A 19,856-nucleotide genomic window follows, 5' to 3' on the forward strand; every position below is an offset into this window, starting at 1 on the left:
GAATAAAATACATTTTTGTTAATTGGTGGTTATTTGAATACCTAAATAAATAAAAAGTTAAGAGATAAATAAACAGGAAGAAACCAATAAACGAAGAATGGAAGAAACTAAGAAACACTTCGAAAGAAAACAACTTTTTCAAAAAAATTGCAAATAAAGAAGTTAAAAGTAGGAATATTATAAGAAGCATGTAGGCCTATTGATGAATTAAAATATTAAATGTGTAAAATAAATAAATAATTATAACAATAATAATTCATAATAAGCATTAATATTTGCGTGATAAAAAATAAGACAATTTCAAACAAACATTGCAACAGGCCTATATTGATGTGACACCGATTTATAGGCATAGGCCTACTTTGATAACGTAAAAAATATCATCATGAAAAACAAATCAAACTGAATATAGGCCTATAAAAACACCATTTTGAAAAACGGAAAAAGAAAATAGCACAAGCCAAAGTTTTGCATAAACTTACGGCAGTAAAAGTATTTGCAGTAGACCTTTCAGGAAAGTGACAAGAAGTAAAATAAAATGCATGCTAGGCCTATAAATCAATTTTAAATATAACAGAAAAATTCTTGCTTCAAAATAAGTAAAGTTTTGGCAAATCAAAATGTATAAATTGAAAATGCTAGGCCTATAATAGGCATACTTTGCGAACTTCGGCTGAAAATTAATATCTCTTTTAAAACTTTAAAAAACACAATTCGTCTTAAATATAAAAAAAGTTTCAATAGGCCTATATAACGTTATCATGCAAAATATGAAAAAATAGGCATAATTTGATAGCAAAACATGTCATCTAACCACTGAAGCAATGATATAAGTTTTGTGGGAAAACAAGCAAACAAATAAACAAAATAAAAATGTTTGAAGTGAAACAAACAAACAAATAAACCAAGAACAAGAACTGCAAATAAAACACACAGTTGATGAGGTTATTAAAGCAGGCAGCACGAAAAGAATTAAAATATTATAAAAGAGAACAATAAATAAATGAAACAAAATGAATCGGAAGTCTCACAGTTGAAATGTAAATGATAAAGAATGCAAAAGCACGATAAAAACAAAACAAAAACAAAGACGGCAGTAGGACCACAGACCCACTGTACAGCATGCATCAATCAATTAATTATAAAACCAACTCCTTCCATTCATGAGCAGTAAACAAGCATGATACGCGTATTTGTCACCATCAGCGCGTATTTGGTAGATATACGCGCGCGTCCCCAGAGTGTTCGAACTCATAACAGGGTTCGGTCAACGACCTTTCGGCAGCGTAGTCACCTTGAAGTTCGCCGACTGAGCACCGAGCAGGCGACGCATGGGGCACTGGCTACGGAAGTCACTTTGATGTGACTACAAGATGTGGACCACTGTCGGAATCTAGTCGGTGGTGTACATCATGAGTCGCCGATGCGGCATCGAGCAGGTAACACATCGGAGGCTAGCAGTTGTAGTCACTACGTGATGACACTGCTGCATAATACCCAACTGCCTTGTTTCCGATGTAGTCACTCTCCTGTAGTGACTCTGTCGACCACCATAGGGTAGGTTATTCGGGAGTGACGGCGGTAGTGACTTCAGAGTTCCAGTGCGATGTAGTCACTCTGTCGCCAGGAATTTTGCAGTGTAGTTTAATCTTACCATCCGTAGAATTATGTACACTCTAAGAAAAAAATTAACAATTTTTTAACACTCAAACAAATTTATACGGATATGTTACAACTCACATTCTTCCCCCTGTAACTCCCCCATCATTATTACATGCCATGTGTAGGGATTGATTGGTGATTATTGTTACAGGATTCAGTTAAAATCCGACCGAGTAAGACAGAGCTACATATCTAAACAATTATTGGATTAACATATTGAAAAACACTATAACGCGTTGAAATGTTTATTCATTGTTATCAACAACGCGTTCCTCTTGCCGATATAAACATTTTGATGTGTTTTTATCAACAACATAAACGAGATAACACTCCAATGCGTTATAGTATCTAAATGTTATTCCAATTGTCATGCTCTGTTGTACTTTGTCCACTTTTAACTATATCTTAGTACAATACTCACCAACCAAACTCAACACACGACACGTCATATAATCAAGTCAAAACTCATTTGTGGAGTCACAAAAGTAACATAGTCATTTCTTACATATCCGTATAAACGCGTTCAAGTGCATGATTAAAAAAGTGTCTATTTAAAGTCTATAGGCTGCATTCTTACTTATGTCACAAATTTACTATCGTGTACTCCGTCTTCTGTATGTTTCAATAAAGTTGTTTCAATGTAATCATACATAATTATTCGAACATTGTCATTCTTTCCACGTGCTCCCAATACTTATATCACATTGGTAAAACCACATCATTGACAATTTCCTTTGGTACGCCCATTTCCTTTTTAAAGGAATTTTTATTTGCCATCTACTGCTGATAGCAATGACACATTACAGTTAACTAGCTCAATGCATTACCACATTTTTTTCACTTACTGTTTCATTTACAACTGCTTTAGGCATATACATTGATTGATTGAACATTATGCACTCACCCACATGTTGTGCTCCTCCAATTCTCAATTACTGTTGGTGCATCCAGCTCTTTCCTAATTAGCGACTCCAATCCTCATCTTCGCCAGCCATCCAAGATACCACACACACACACAACAAAAAAAACACGTCCGCAATCCGCCAACAATGGTCTGGTTGGTGTCATCATCAATGGTTGCGTATTCAACAACGGTTGGTGTCATCATCAATCAATGGTTGGTGTCAGCGTCAATCAATCAATCAATCAATCAATCAATCAATCAATCAATCAATCAATCAATCAATCAATCAATCAAATTTAGCTGTATGTAATTACCCTGTAGCTGTATCTGGTTTTCTAGTGAAGCATGGCTGCTCAACATTTAACATTGGTGTCGATGGTTGCACAAACAAGCAGCCAGGTGAAGCATCGGCTGCACAACAAGCAACCAACCTAGTTGCAGTCCAACAAGCTATCAGGTAACCATGGTTGCAACACAAGCAACCAAACTTGGTTGCACAACAAGCAACCAGGCGAGGCATGGTTGCACAACAAGCAACCAGGCGAGGCATGGTTGCACAACAAGCAACCAACCTGGTTGCAAAACAAGCAACCAGGAAGCACCGGGTGCTTCTGCCTCTGATTCTACATCAGTCCGCAATCCGCCAACAATGGTTGGTGTCATCATCAATGGTTGGGGTCATCATCAGTGGTTGGTGTCATCATCAATCAATGGTTGGTTTCAGCATCAGTCAATCACGTCCCTAAATATTAACGTCGATTCAAAATGGCGGGCTGACCTTTTCAAAATGGCGGTTTATCGGTTGACCTTTTCAAAATGTCGGTATTTTTTGTAGTTGAAAACTTTCTTTTTTGGGGGGGGGGGAATTTGTTTTAACGATTAGCCACGCCCACCTCATTCATATTCATATATGCTAATTAGCCCCTCCGCCTCATTAATATTCATGAGCTCATGTGACCTTGAAATGGTCCCTACAGGCTAATTTACTACTCGCTCACTTACTGGCGGCGAGGTAGACTAATTGGCCGCACAGAGACAACTTCTGTTTGGCTATAATCAGAATCAAGACAGCGTAACAAATTGTACCATCGATCAGGCCGCAGCAACTCCACAGTCGCACCATTTAAGAAGTCAAACACATATAAATGCAAATAAAATTTAATAATAATTATGGACACAAAATTTACAGAGAATGCGTAATTAAAATAATAACGTACTTAGTAATAAAGGTATACTAGTACAATGGAACCACGTTAACACAAAATGGTCAGGGCCTTGAATTTATGTTTGTGATGACATGATTTTGTGTCCACAGGTCATAATAATGTATAAGGTAGGCTTGGGACTCAAAAATGTCGTCATATTTTGTGTTAACAGATTTTGTGTTTACGAGTTTCCAATGTAATTTTATCAAATACATTTAGACATGCGTTTTACTAACTTGAATGGAAAAGATATGTTCATAGCATTAGTCCGATATTTTTTATACTACTGGCTGCTGGAGGTCGTCATGCATATATCGCCATGTTGTCCTCCAAAACCGATCGACAGTGATTGAAATGTGTCGGGCCTGATCCAAGTCTAACCAATAAATTCCTCCCTGAAGCTGCCATTTACTAACATGTTTGGATACTATGTCCTGCACTGAATACAATATTTTCATATTATTTCTTCTCTTCCGTATTAGTCTTCATTTCGTCACGTTCTGCCTCTTTTCCTACTGTTTGGTATTGTTTCGGTCTGGAAGAATTCAGAGAGTATTATTGTTAACATCAATATAAACAACTAGAATTACGCGGTTCGTAATTAAGGTGGCCCCCACACATAGGTGATAAACAAGGCTTGTACTTACAAATAAAATGTGCAATATGCACATCAGCTCATAAATATTCATAAATATGCAAATAACATGACACAAAACAATACAGCACATCAAGCTATCATATCCAATCCCCATACCAAGTTTAGAGTTGATTGGTTATTGCGTTTAAGCTGCAGAGTGGATTAATGAAAATGTAGACAAAATATGCAAATCAGCTCATGAATATTCAGAATATGGAAATAACATGACACAAAACTATACAGCACATCAGGCTACCATATCCAATCACCAAACCAAGTTTGAATTTGATTGGTCATTGCATTTAAGTTGCAAAGTGGATTAATGAAAATGTAGGCAAAATATGCAAATCCGCTCATTAATATTCATAAATGCACAAATAAAATGACACAAAAGTATACAGCACATCGGGCTACCATATCCAATCACTAAACCAATTGCGAATTTGATTGGTCATTGCGTTTAAGTTGCAAAGTGGATTAATGAAAATGTAGGCAAAATATGCAAAGCAGCTCATTAATATTCATAAATACACAAATAACACAGAAGTATACAGCACGTCAGGCCAGCATATCAAATCACCAAACCAAGTTTGATATAATATTGGATGGCTGAGCATGATACCATAACATATCGGATGAGTCGTAAAAATATCGGACGAGCCAACGGCGAGTTCGATATTTGTATGATGAATCCGATATGTTATGGTATCATGCCAAATAAGCCATCCAATATTATCATTATTAGGCTTTCTTAACTCCTAATAACCATGAAAACATAATAATGAAGTTGATCGGTTTTTGCGTTTAAGTTTCAGAGTGTATTAATGAAAATGTAGGTAAAATATGCAAATCAGCTCATTAATATTCATAAATATGCAGATAACATGACACGAAACGATACAGCACATCAGGACACCATATCCTATCATCATACCAAGTTGATCGGTCATTGCGTTTGAGCTGCTCATTGGATTAATGAATCTGCTTCCGCCCGGACAGCCAAACAAAGAACATGAAGAAACAGGCAGCCAAACAAACAAACAAACAGGCAACCATCTGGATGATAACATAAGCCCCATACATGTGTGGGGGCCAAAAACAATTATCATATTATTTTGATTTCATTCAGAACTATAGAGACGTTTTTTGAAAGAGCGTTTACTTTTTATGAGTTCGAGTTCGAGTTACATTTTAGAGTTTGATTTAGAGTTAGAGTTGCATTTTAGAGTTAGAGTTACATTTTAGAGTTCGATTTAGAGTTAGAGTTGCATTTTAGAGTTTCGGAAATTCTCTTATCATGTAATGCGGGAATCCCTATGAGATCATGCTAAAATCCAGTTGTGTACAATACTCAAGTATCAGCCAAGTCAATATTTGTTCTGGGGAATTCCAGATGTCACAATGTGATATTGATCACATTATAATATGGGGAATTTCAGGGAAATGTAATGTAGGCAATGTAAAATTGTAATGTCTATTGCTAGAGATGAGATTTATGTGGACATCCTTCGACAAGTTGCGTTTTGGTTAAAATACGTCAGATATGTCAGAATATTGTCTCATCAGCATCCCTGGTGGAACAGACAAGGAAATTGTTCTCAGTGAAGAAAAGAGCGAATGGTGAAGTGAGATTGTCGCGTACAAATTTGTATGCAAGTCTACAGTCTACAGTGGGCCATTGGGCCTAAGTTTGGATAATACAACCATGGTTGTGGTTTGGTTAGAAATATGTATTTGTTGAATAGCCCTTAAGAACAATATTTATGTACGTTTGATTTTGTGCGGTACGTTAACTCTTTTTGAAGTACTGATTTTGTATTTATTTCAATCCCTAAAGGCCTCATCTGACGAGTAGTTGTCTTGTACAGCCTGTCTCAAAAATAATTGTGCAAGTGAAAGGCGCCCTCTTTGTCAATTAGAAAATACCGTTGTGACATGTTGCTTGCATTAACGACAAGGCCGTTTGTTCTGTTCAGTTTGCTTGTTCTAATCTCGAGAGATGTTTAGTTACCGCCGAAAGGGTAAAATCACAATTGTGCCACTTTTACTACTGAAGAGGGCTTTACATGTAAATCAGTGATAGCATCAAGTTTATCAAGAGTTCCATCGTGAAATCAAAAGAATCAATATTACACAATACAATTTTTTTCTCTTTTTCCACTTAAAACAGATTAAAAGATAAATAAATATTTCACATTCTGCTGTAAAATTAAATAAATGTGCATGTCAATGATTTTATCATGGTAAATATTTAAGACATGTTAAAAGACAAACAAATATTGCACATTATCGGTTAATGAATTAATTTACATGTACAGCTCTCTTCCCTAGTAAAAGTGGCACAATTGTGATTTTACCCTTTCGCTTTTAAATAAACATATCTCGTAATTGAAACAGGCAACCTGAACAGAACAAACGGCATTTGAGAGCTAAGACTGCGCCCTTAACGTTGATGTAAGAATCATGTCATAATGGTATTTTCTAATTGACAAAGAGGGCGCTTTTCACTTGCATAATTTTTTTGGCGACAGGCTGTATATGATCTTTAAATTCATTATGTAAATAATGTCTATTGACTGATTGATTGATATCACCGTAAAACTTTTTAAAAACAGATCATACTGAAAACGATACGTTACAAAAGGGATAAAATATTTATAGTGTAAATTTTTAAATACCTGACATAGGACAGCAATAGAACAGGATCTACTTGTTTATCTCGTTCTGCTGGCGAGAAATGCCTTATAATCTCGCTTGCCGGTACAGCTATGGCAGTAGTAACAAGCAACGTAAAAAGACCATACCAATAGAACGAAACCTGCGGAAAATAAAGTTGTTTGTAGACAAAAGTGTCTTAGGCATTACCAAACTATCATTATAATGTGCAGTCATACAATATACCAAAAGTGTTAGAGACCTTTCTTGAATTTCTTTTTATTAGAGACTGTCGTAAAGTGGGGATAAAGCTGTGCAGGGAGTAGAGAATGGGCACTGTTTAGTGAAAACAAAGAATTAATACATTTTGATAAATGACAATCGTCGAGAAACGTATAGAATGCAGTTGTAAAATAATTACCTGGAATAATCCGAAGGAATCTTCAAGATTATCCTGATGATTGAAATTACCAACGCACATCACTAGTCCCAATAAAGCTCCTACTATAACCCCCATTAGTATACCTCTGCATTTGAATAGACAAATCGTATACATGTAACTTCAAAGTTAACATAATTGCTTGCATTGCATATGGCGGTAATACGAAGGTAACGGTACCATGCCCCAATATTGGGCTTTGCTCAAGTCCCCCCAAAAAAAAACCCCAGTCACTGAAAATTCTGCAATTGTGCAAAGAGTCCGCCACACTTATGATTTACATACTTTCAAATCAATCTAAAATTGATTTCAGAGCTACGGTTACAAAGAACGGTGTGTATTACACAGCTCTTTTCAGAGCCATCATTTTCATTCATGAGAGCCATTACAGGTATCACTTACTGCGGTTGACAACAGCCTAATATTAGTTATAAACTTGAAACCATACAGCCATTATTCGTGAATAAATTGTGAATGAAGTTTGATCCCCCTTAAATAGGGAACGTTTTTAATAAAGTTAATTACATAATACAGAAGCCAATATTAATACCTTGTATTTGTTCGTTGCCATAACATCCCAAGTAGAAAAGCTCCAATCAGTGGCCCACCCAAAGCACCAAACAGAGAAAATGCCATTTTCAACAACGTGCCCAATTTACTGGCTAAAAATGCCAGACCAAGACCGACAACACCATAAATAAAAGCTATATAAATCAGGAAAATGAGAAAGGAAAATATACAATGAATTGTGTAACTTTGTATGTTATAAAGAAATTGGATAATATGACTTTCAATGGGCATCGTGTTTGTTTTAATTAGCATTAAAATACACCTGGGTCCTATGGGACTATAAAAGGCAGCAAGAAATTGACCACATACTTGGAAATACTGCGCATGCTATCCTATTAGTGAAAGTAGAAGCAGTTGAAAATAAGTCAAATGACCAATTCCAGATATATTAGCTAAAAGGGAAAGGTTGTTTGATGTGATAATTTTAATTTTTAAGTTTTCTAACAAAACATGTATAATGATCAATTCCAGATCTGGACAATACCAACAGCTATCACACTAGTATATTATACACATAATTTCTAGTTATTTTTAACATAGCATTTTGTTTCTTCATCAACTTATTAATCTTTTTCTACTTTTTTAACATAATAGTATATGTTATTCCTTACATTTCATGATAAAAAGTTTTTGGAAAATTTCCTTGCTATTTGTTACTCTTTTTCTGATATTTTAATGTCAAATATCAGTGTCTACCTTTTGTAAAGATAAAAACAAAATTTAAGATAAATAGCGCCATCAGTGTTCACCTTTACTTAAAAATGACTATAGTTTTAACATGCCATTAAACAACCGGGAGGGATAGTTTTATTTTAAAATAGATTTCTGATTATATATACCCTGTCAATTTACTAAATGCTGTATTAACTGATTAACACACGATGACACCCAAGGCTGGCACTTACTAAGAATTTTACTTAGTCTTGTGTCATATTCCTCCTGGCTCTTGATATCAGCTTGATCTTTATGTCTCCATTTTCTAAATGGTCGAATGATGTCGACTAATGTTACCGCGCTCAAACCATTCAAACCAGATGAAACTGTGCTGTGGGATGAAAATAATTTGGTATCACTGTCAGTTCTCAAACTTGACTGCTTTTACTTAATCAAAACATTAATTATGTTCCGAAATATTGAGCATCCTTGTTTTTAATGCTTTACATGACTGTTCTGTATAATTATTATGCCCACTGAGTTTTTTAATTACTCCTGCGTGACAGGTATCTATGCTTCGGTTAGTGTGCCTTCTCCGCGTTTTGTGGGAAGTCTGTTCTTTCTTTTGTGATTCATTTCTTGCAGAGATGGCGCATGCAGTTGACATGGAAGCCTGTCTGTGCTCCTTTGGTAATAAAATGGTATTTCACTATTTCACTAAGTGCTGATTTCTCTTTTAATCGCTTGTTTTGCTATTAACTTGTAAAATAACTTTATGTTACACTACCTTAATGATCCAGCAAAGAGACATGCTATAAAAAGTCCTTGATATCCCGGAAGATTGCCAAATTCTTGACTGATGAAATAAATCAAAATCTTGAACAAAACAAATATAGTTTATTAACAGTTATGCTAAAACTAAATTACCGTTTTTTGTACAAATTATATTTAAAAAAAGCATCATCACAAATAATGTTCTATTACAAATTATATTACAAGATAATAAATAGATAATAAAAACTAATAAAAACCATTTACATAAAAAAAAACCTGGTAGTGATAATGGGTGTAAAAAATTTCATAGAGGAATAAGTTTGCCTCATTAGAACTAAACGTTTTGCCGCATGAAACGGGTTAAAATATGAACAAATTAAGCTAATGACAAACCAACCTGATCCGGCGATGTATAATTTGGCGGTTGTCTTCGTAATGGTTCCAACATACTGCCGCTGTCAAATTCTGTAAGGTACGAAAATATATTGATATGTGATTATCTTTATAATATAATTGGATTTTAACTTCTCACCACATGCACACAACACGAATGATATAGCCATTGAAAAATATTTAACTGACCATTCAGAATTCGAACCTGAGACCTTTTGTTTACAGACCCAATGCTCTACTAACAGAGCTGATGAGTCAGCTGGGGAGAGTAGATTTTTGATCAATAAAGTACTGTGATCATGATCTTCTTTACGGTATATTAATACATTGATCGTATAGGAAATCAGTCAAGGAAGCAAATAATCGCATTTATATATCCTTAGGTCTTGTGGTTCTTGAGTTAAGGTCAATAATGTATCAAAATTAAAGATTTGGGCGTTTTCCCTCTCCTGAAAACAAGAATGCACATGGGGCGGAAATGACACGTCATATATCAAGCCCTGGGTCCTGGGATCTCTTTTATAGAACCCATGCCATTCTTCAGTGTGTCAGCTTTATTTTTTCTAAATAAGTTTGGTAGTGACGTCAATGCTACTTCGCGGTTGCGCTGCAAGCGTACCAACAAACCGCCCATATACGCGCGCAAGTACACTTGGGGCGTTTAACCTTTCGCGCGCGATTTGATATTGCGGTGAGCGAAATACGCACCTACGTCACTACCAAACTTGAGATGAACCCATTTATAGGTCATACTACCATAGTCCCCCAAATCACTATGATACCAAATCAAACTTAACTGAGTGGTGCATGCATCATACGTATATCGCACTATGTAAAATCTCGTAATGTTCTTTTACCTGGACCGTCTGTAGAATTTGGGAATGAGTAAATTGAGGAAATATCACCTACATAAATCAAATAGAGAGGAAATAAAATTGCACAAAATTATTAATTAATTAACATACAGATGAGAGAAGAAGTACAACGATATACATAAATCCTTAGAATATAAACTATACATGGTGATTCAAAATGAAGTAAACTCATGTTTGTGGCGCTTTTGTATGAAATCTAAGGAATCCGCTGTGAATGAAAATATTATTGAAAAGAGCAGATCCTGAACATCTAAATTAATAAAAAGATTGTTATAGTTGCTTATAGACTACCCCTGTAGTCCACTTGCCCATTGTGCATACTCTGGATATTGTATTTAAGCTTAAAACTCTGATTTAATTAATGTGTGCACAATTGATAGATTTTCACATCTGATCTTTTCAGTCACCCTACTCCCTCTGTTTGTTAGCTTCCCAAGTGGACTACTGACATTGGATTGCGGTTTACATGATTAACACGGCTGTCTATGAGCTTCTATGGATGAGATTGTCGGAAATCTGGCCTACTAAAATTGGCGATGATGTAATGCATCTTTAAATGGATCTGGCTTGTGATTGGTCGCCCAGATCTCGTTATGGTTTAAATCCTCCGGGTACCTGTCATTACCATTAATAACTACATGGTACACAAGTATGTGGCCTACGCCGCCTTTGTGTTGTGTAATTGCATGAACGCGTCAGTAAGTCAATGAGCGCGTCTTGTATTTGCTTGCGGTTAAATTTGATTGATAAACAAGTATGATTGACAGTGTGAGTGTTAGGGACTTTGCCTGTTCAAAATCACGTTTTTAATTGAATGTCCATAGTCTATTTTAACCTGGAATTTCGCGATTAATAAACTGGCAGATTCTAAAATCAGAATTGTTCAGTACTGAAGTGCCAATACAATTATGACATTATGATATGTTGCATTCAATAATATAAGCCACTTTACTTTTACTGTCACTAATATAATTAGGCCTATATTAACTTTTTCATAACAATTTTATACTAGTATTTTTTGATGTATTAAATATCAGTATAATTTCGATTTCAACTGAATGCTTTCATCATGATTAACATGCTTTTATTTATCAAAAATAGACTATGGCATAGTCTAAGTTGCTTACTGCAAACCCGAGTTTACTAATTGGAACAAAACCACCCATTTTTTGTAGCGACACAAGGTATTTTTTCCCAAGAATGTACAATAGTCATGATCATGATTGGTATAGCGCAATATTCAAATGCAAAATAAAGTTGTGTGACAGGAGTGGCTTTGATCAATAATGCCTAACCGGCTACATTATGACCAAAAGAGTTCTTTTTTAATTTCAATTTCACCATATTGCACTGCACGCAAAGAAACGAGCCAAGGGCAATATGGCACTTCAATTATCGTGACAAAGTTTCATGACACCTGGAGTCCGCGTGAAGATCATCGTCTCTTTCGTTTTCAGTTTACCCAGCTGATCGGATATCAAGTACATGTAAGTAAGCAGTATAAGAATGTAGGCAAGCTTCGAATCATGCGCTCTAATGATCCGGCAGTCTGAAGCTTCAGGGTCTGGAAGACCTTGAACTGCTAGATCATAAGTAACCATTGCTAGAGTTAGGCATGCGTTGCAAAAGACCCAAAGACCAGCGGCTCAAGACCCAACCCCCTTCGCAACATTTTTCAAGCAGGTTTTAGTCGGACCATCCGGAACACTATGAATGACACGAGTTATAAGAGTTATCATGGTTATAGTAGGTACCCATATAAACTGCAGCACTGTGGATTTTGCATTTGAATATACCGCCACACCAATCAATACACTACAATACACTAAACTAGTAAGTGCAACCGTGTGCAGCTACAAAAATAGTTGGTTTTATTCAAATAAGTGTAACTCGGGCTTAGTTTAGGCAAATACAACAATTCTTTTTTAAATTTAGACGTTCAGAATCTGCTTTTGTCAATGATATTTTCATTTACAGCGGATTCCGTCTAGATTTCGTAACAAACATAAGTTTTGATTTCAATTTGAATCACCCTCTAAGTAAACAAGAAATAATTGTGAAAATACGGTACTTTTACAGTTTCGAGATTTTAATGGGATTGCTTTGGGATATAAGCTCCGTCTTCTTCAGGACCAAAATATTAGAGCAGAAGTTGTCCTGGCGAGTTATGCATGCATATATCGTAACAAAATTAGCATAATGTGCCTATTAACGAGTTGCACGGAAAAGAGCGGATTTTTAGGGTAGTGTGTTAAACTTTTTCATTTTTTAAATTTAAATTTAACAAATATTTGTTACAGATATTAATATTTTGTAAATTTAAAGATCACCAAAGAGTATAATCGTGTCCTGCACCTACCTGTTGAAACCCTCTATTCCGCATTGCGAATACGTAAAAGTCTATTGAGCAATACTTCTTTTCTTATTTCACTTTGATTAGTGATATAAATATACAACAATACATCTATATAAACCATTATCATGATTATTGTTAAACACTTACCATGATAAAATGCGTACAACACCAATCCTTCAAAACACGCCAACAGAAAAATTAATCCAAAAAAAGGTAAATTCAATAATGCCGATCTGGGTTGAAAAAATAATTGAAAGAAAAATTATTGAAAAAGTATTTTTATTCAGCTGTGGATATATATTTTCAACCCCCGTGGTGGGTTAGGGGGTAATATGCATCTCGGATATGCATACAGGCATGTGCCGCTCAGGTTTTCATTAGAATGCGTATACAAGAACATTAACAATAATATGTTTTTGTAAATAACATAAGAATTAGGATACGTACATTTGTGCTTGTTTTTTACTTTTTGCAGCCAAGAATCGTTGAACACCTGTCTGACTGACTGCCCATAAAGACATTTTCACAAAAGCAGATTGAGCGATAGCGTTTGGTAAGGTTATTCGCTCAGTGACATCTATTGGGCAACTGAAACAATACAATTTTATGATTTAATAACATCAAAGGTTATAATAACGAGCACGCTTGTAAAAACATAATATTTAATGAAACGTACAATTTACAAAATCAAGTCATTATCTCCACATTGTCATCTCTATTAAAAATATTATCTGTTTCTGTTATTAAACGTTCCAAGTACGGTGAAACCTCGTGAAACCGCGCTGGACAAATTTCATTTACTGTCAGAGGGGGTTCGTGGTGTGAATGTAATGGAGCAATTAGATTTGCAATTAATACAGTATTGATGTACTAGGAATTGAACAGAACACCTGTCTCATCAAACCATCCCAACTTCACGTACATGCGTAATGTTGTGAGCAGTATGTGCCAACTCCAACTTCACGTGACTAAGTTGTGAACAGCATGTAATCGCTATCATCATATTTTACGCAACGTTGAATCTTCGTAACGTATTAAACGTAAAGTTACAAACAGTTAATTAGCAGAGGACATAAGCAAAGGATAGACACTGATTGAGTAACCCAGACAAAAGAAGAAATAAAACAAAACAAATGTACCATCGTAATGTCATGTAAGTTGTGAATTATTTGCCATTTTGTTGCCGATTAGAAATGTACGAATATATAATTATTCAACTTTATTTCAGTACTTACTATCCTAGATTTAATCGTCCATGTTCTTTATTGAACTGCCATACATAGGAAAAGCCGCCTGCTCTTATACTTCCCATAATAAGCACCATGATGGTAGTACCAAACATCACAAAAAACATAATAACATCAGTCCATATCACTGCCTTTAAGCCGCCCTACAGACATGACAGGTAACAAAAAGGAAAAATTTTAATCAATTAATATTATCATGAGTTATAGTACACATATGTGATTATTTCCTCTTTCCTAAGACGATTCGGCAATATACGGCTTCATATTATTTTGGGAAAAAAAACACCATTCTATGTTGTATGTGAATATGCCGCAGCTGTTATGCTCATCGTATGTGATTATGCCGCAGCTGTGATGCATATAATTAGCATAACAGCTGCGGCATGATCAAATACAGCATAAAAAGTTTGTATGTTTATTATACAATGAAAGTTTAGACACTGATAACTAATCATAATTTATCTTGACTATACCATTTCGGTAGTATGCATAGTCTGAATAATCAAGACCTACCGTTAACCGTTAGAGGTCAGACTGTGTTTTTCTGGTGAGTTCTTTTCCTTTGACAAGAAACACAGATAAAACACCTGTTTTTAAAACTCACCATAGCAGTGTAGAATATGCATACTATTCCTGTTATCAAGATACTCTTCCAAAAGGCGAAACCGGTAACTGAAAAGAAAATCGAGTTTGTTTAAAATATGAACTATGCAAATTCCGTAGATTAAAAATCAATCTAATCAGTTCTAAACTATTAGATCGGATATTTCAATCTTGAGTCAGATTTGTCTCCATTCTTAATCTTAGAAATCCAGAGAAAATAATACTGCTAATAAAGGCCATTTAATGACGTTGATGCCCCCGGGCAATTAATTTTGTATTGAGTGTGGGGCTGGGATTCCGAAAACAAACCTCCAAAATAATTTTAACGAAAAAGAGGCTCAAGATTAAACTATTTTTTGATTATTTCTGTTCAAAATTACGTAAACTTGCCCAATTTTGGAATTTTTCGGCAAATTTGGCTATTAATACAAAGTTATCATCCCAGTACCTTAATTCCCCGGCTTAGTTCCTCTCTACTAAATACTCTTCCTGGCGTTGACTTGATGATATATATTTTAATTCGGTTATTCGTCAACAAACATTCGATTCGTCAGAAGAAAAAAATTAATCAAAATAGATTGAATTGAATAACGAATATTTATTGTGTAGAATATTTGGAGTATGCCCTTACATCTTCAGAGAGAGAGCAAAAAGTCCGAGCACCCATATTTTGTGGCAGGAGGTATTTATTGTGTCGAATATTTGGAGTATGCCCTTACATCTTCAGAGAGAGAGAGCAAAAAGTCCGAGCACCCATATTTTGTGGCAGGAGGTTCCATTCGGCATAATCATAAAACGGCGGTTTATAATACATAAATAATAACGACCATCACCTGGTATGTTAAATGATGCGGCACAAAGTTTATTAGGTGGAGGCGCCCTATTTGACGTTAGTTTTGGACATTTACTTATTTTATTGATTTTCCACCCGGGTAAGTTAGGTCGAAAATAAAGAAAACAATTAAATATCCAAAGCTAACGATATATAAAGCGCATCCGCCTAATGAATGGGGGGGGGGGGGGGAGAAAGTTCGTTAAGATTTTTCTGACAGTAGCTAATAATTATGATCATGTCTTTCAATTTAATTCATATGAAACGATGATTTGATATAAGAATCACAAACCATAACGATGACCACCTGGTATTTTATGACAAAAAGTTAACGGGGCTTACAAAAAGAAAATTCGTTAACAATAAAATTTAACTGCAACTTTATATTCAATTTTTACAGTTTCCTGGCGACAAGAAGTTCATCAGCGAGTAAAATTTTAATCATGATAATTCAATTTCACATGAAACGAAAAAACACATTCACAAATCATTACGATCATCCAGGGCTCATATGATTTACCAATACGCTGACGAAGTGATGTACTAATCGGATTAACTACCATAGCAATAGGTGAAAACAATTTTGAATATATCGCGCTGGAGCAGGATTTTTATTAGGCCCAGTGGGCCCAATTGCGTAGGCGTCACAGTTCATGGGATGCACATTCCCCCCTCTCCCATCGAAGTGAACATTTTGAAAATTCCAATTTAAAACTTCCGATATACAATCCCGACTGGTCGGTGAACAATAATATTTCAAAAACAGGTTTATTTGTCGACGATAGGCTTACCTGCTTATAGGCTTACCTGCTTCAATTGCTAGTGAAGGCGCATAAGTGACGATTGCCATATAACAACAAGTCTGGAAGATGTAAATACATGCTCCTATAATACGCAACACAAAATTATATCGTCTGTCCAAGTACTGTAGCAAACAAATTGTAAGAAAATTAGGCCGCCATTAAAATCAACAAAAAATTAAATACTAAAACAGCTTTACGTTACAACAACAATATTTATATACGTGTAGTCCAATGTTATTTCACAATAAGAAGATTTTTAGTTTTATGGAGCACGAGGCAAGTATTGCTTCACAATTGATAATATTAGATGAAGGCAAACAACTTCGTTTGTTTGACTCTCGCAAGAATTGTGTGTTTGGTTCAGGGCTATTCTAACGTCCCTGCTGGCACGTTCGTGCAGTGAGATTAAAAATCCGTGCAATGAGAATTAAACATCTGTGCTTAAAAGATACTGGGGAGATTACATATGTTACAAAACGCTGCACGCCCTTATCCCTGGTTTGTTTGATGTTTAATCGGTTGCTTCATGCGGAGACACACTTGAGTCCTGATGAGGCCAGTTGAGCCTCGGTTGCAAAGGGTAAAACATTTTAAACCAAGTTCATTATCAACTTCAGAAGTTCATAATATTTTTTAAATTATTTTTAGAGCATATCAAAAGTATGTATAACGTCGATAAACTTACTTCGTATGCGCTTGTCAGCTTACAGTCATAGTACACTGGTACGAAAATAAATGCCATTATAGGATATAAGATGAAATTACCAAAGATGCTGTTGATAATAACACCACCGTGGACATATACTTCAGCAGGGACGCCCAAAAGAAGTACTGGGGATACAAAGGAAACTAGCAGAGTCATCGCCACTGGAAGAGTGAAAACTCCTCTATCCGCGAGCAGGTATCTAAAAAACCGATAAATTTAATATAAAACTTCATTAATTGTAGTGTGGTCCAAAAGACCTCGTTTAATACTCACTTTCAAAGTGTCGGACTGAAGCAATGCTCTTCTTAGAGTTGGAGTTGGAGAGAAAAACATCACTCTGAAGATAGCCATCACCCAAGATGGTCGAAACTGTCAGGTCAGTAAATAACTTTTGGTTTTGACAAGATGAAATATATAGTATTCTTCTTAGAGCGTTCTATTTAAAAGGCGCCCCATGAATGTATATCAAAAATCGCTTGCCCTTCCTCTCAGTTAGCCCAAATTTGCTTGCACCCCACTTTTGGCAGGACAAAAATTTCTTCCCCGCCACCAGGGCTCATAATTATTGTACAGCCCCGAAATTTTTTCAAATTTATGCACTTCCTGTCCCTATTTACACCGGTTTGCGCTACCCATGGTAACTATTATACTGATATTTTTACTGTATACAAGTCATAATAATCATTCCTTTGAATATTTAGCAATATGAAATTCAGATCAGTTTGCTGATTTCTGTCTTATACCCATTGAATTTCTGTAGAACTCTGTTTTGCGTAAGTGGTATCCAGGGACAGACAGACTCAGAAGTGTAATATTTCCCAATCGTCCCGCTGACACGCTGGCTGATTGCATTCCGATCTCATGGACCAGCACCATTTATTTTACAGGTGGACATCCTTACGGTTCATTATTAAACTAATAAAACTTTTGACCTGGTTTTAGGCTACAATTGTCCTCATCATGATGTCCCATTTCAGTATTAAAATTGCCCAATTTGTGTGCTCTCAGCGCATTTTCCAGGTAAAGTCATTTTTCTTCATCGGCAAATTAAAAAACAATGCCCCAAATTAGTAAGGATCGCAATTGTGAGGATATACATGTAATATCTTCTCTCAGTGTAAATTTGCCCCAAAATTTGGAATATGGATGGTATTACCTAGCCAATGCGTACGAAACGCGCAAAATTGTGCAAATTTACCCTATTTCTGCGCAAAACATATTTATAGGGATAAAAGGAAGATATATGGATGGCAATTCTGGGTGATATTAAGCTGACGTCGTCGCTTACGCGCCTAAATGGTACAACTTAATGAGAAACATGTTGATAGTTGCAATAATAGACTTATTTATTAGTTAATATTTTCCAAAAATGGTTATGCAATTTAAAAAAAAAAACATAATTATGAGCCATTCATCAGTCCGATGTTTTTGTACAGACGTAATCGAGTATTTTTACCCCCTCCTAGTTTCGTTTATAGGACGTCATCGATCGATCATTTGGTTTGTTCCCTTTCTTGGGAAGCTTACATATACATATATATACAAATAAATTTAGTACTCAAATACTATCCATACCGTGATATAGTTCGCTGTCCTCCTTTAGCGAGGCCATGATAAATACCAGTAATAGCTGCAACACCCAGAAAAACAGAAAACACGGCATAATCAGCTGCACCTAGTGGATGCGTGCCATTCGCATTTGCCATCGTATTAGTCTACAGAGGTTCAGCTCAGCTTTGCTTTACTGTATGAAGAATAATTATAGTGAAGCACCAAGGAACCTTCAGGCTACTCGTAGTAAATGTGACCTTGACTAAATAATAGTAGGTCTGCATTTAATTCAGTTGACAAAGCTGTAATAGAGTTTACGGATTCCATAAGAGCGAAGCGCAAAGTTGAATGTTTAGCCTGAAAGTTAGCCTGTACTGCGTGCTGATGTAATGAGATTGGGTACTCCTTACTAACGGCCTATACCGATGTTGAGGACAGCCCCGGGGGGATCACTCACATAAATGGTCTGTACGCATGCGTGACAAAAAAAACAAGTAAAAGGGGGATGTTTTTTTTAAGGCAAGGCAAGTTACGCGCGTGACGCGTTTAGGGTCTAAAAAACAGTGATTTTCAAGAATAAGGGTAGTTTTCTGAAACTGGACAACTTGTTTAGGGTACCTTTTCAAATTTTTGTTAAATTATGAGTCCAAAAAGGGTACATTTGTTGCATTTTCACCAGCCAAAAACTCATTAGGGGGTAAATTCTACAGTGAATTACCTTATTAAGGGGCTAAATTTGCTGGTAGGGTCAAACTCGTTTAGGGGGTGTTTGAAAAAAATTTGGTCACGCATGCGTACACTGTCATATTTGAGTGCCCCCCCGGGGGGGAGGACAGCAAAATTTATTAATTATATAGAGTCACATTTTTGAGCCAATCACAGAACAGAATTCCATGAGGGCCACTCACATAAATGGTCTGTACGCATGCGTGACCAAAAAACAAGTATAAATGGGTGTTTTTTAGGCAAGTTTCGCGCGTGACGCCTTTA

At 35.8% G+C, this 19,856-nt stretch overlaps 1 protein-coding gene across 1 annotated transcript; it reads right to left on the minus strand.

The window, feature by feature from the left end:
- Nucleotides 1-2,033: 2,033 nt before the first annotated feature.
- On the minus strand, nt 2,034-19,293 carry LOC140152943 (sodium-dependent multivitamin transporter-like). Its single transcript, XM_072175494.1, has 15 exons — nt 18,891-19,293; nt 17,295-17,514; nt 16,614-16,731; nt 14,976-15,043; nt 14,360-14,514; nt 13,572-13,712; nt 13,272-13,357; nt 10,751-10,798; nt 9,898-9,965; nt 9,514-9,602; nt 8,978-9,117; nt 8,053-8,206; nt 7,485-7,590; nt 7,087-7,226; nt 2,034-4,306 (listed from the first exon to the last, which is right to left on the minus strand). The coding sequence occupies exons 1-15, from the start codon at nt 19,019-19,021 to the stop codon at nt 4,231-4,233; spliced, it is 1,740 nt and encodes a 579-aa protein (XP_072031595.1). The 5' UTR covers nt 19,022-19,293; the 3' UTR covers nt 2,034-4,230.
- Nucleotides 19,294-19,856: the final 563 nt, after the last annotated feature.

Source organism: Amphiura filiformis, chromosome 5 (assembly GCF_039555335.1).
Source record: "Amphiura filiformis chromosome 5, Afil_fr2py, whole genome shotgun sequence".
Lineage (NCBI taxonomy): Eukaryota > Metazoa > Echinodermata > Ophiuroidea > Amphilepidida > Amphiuridae > Amphiura > Amphiura filiformis.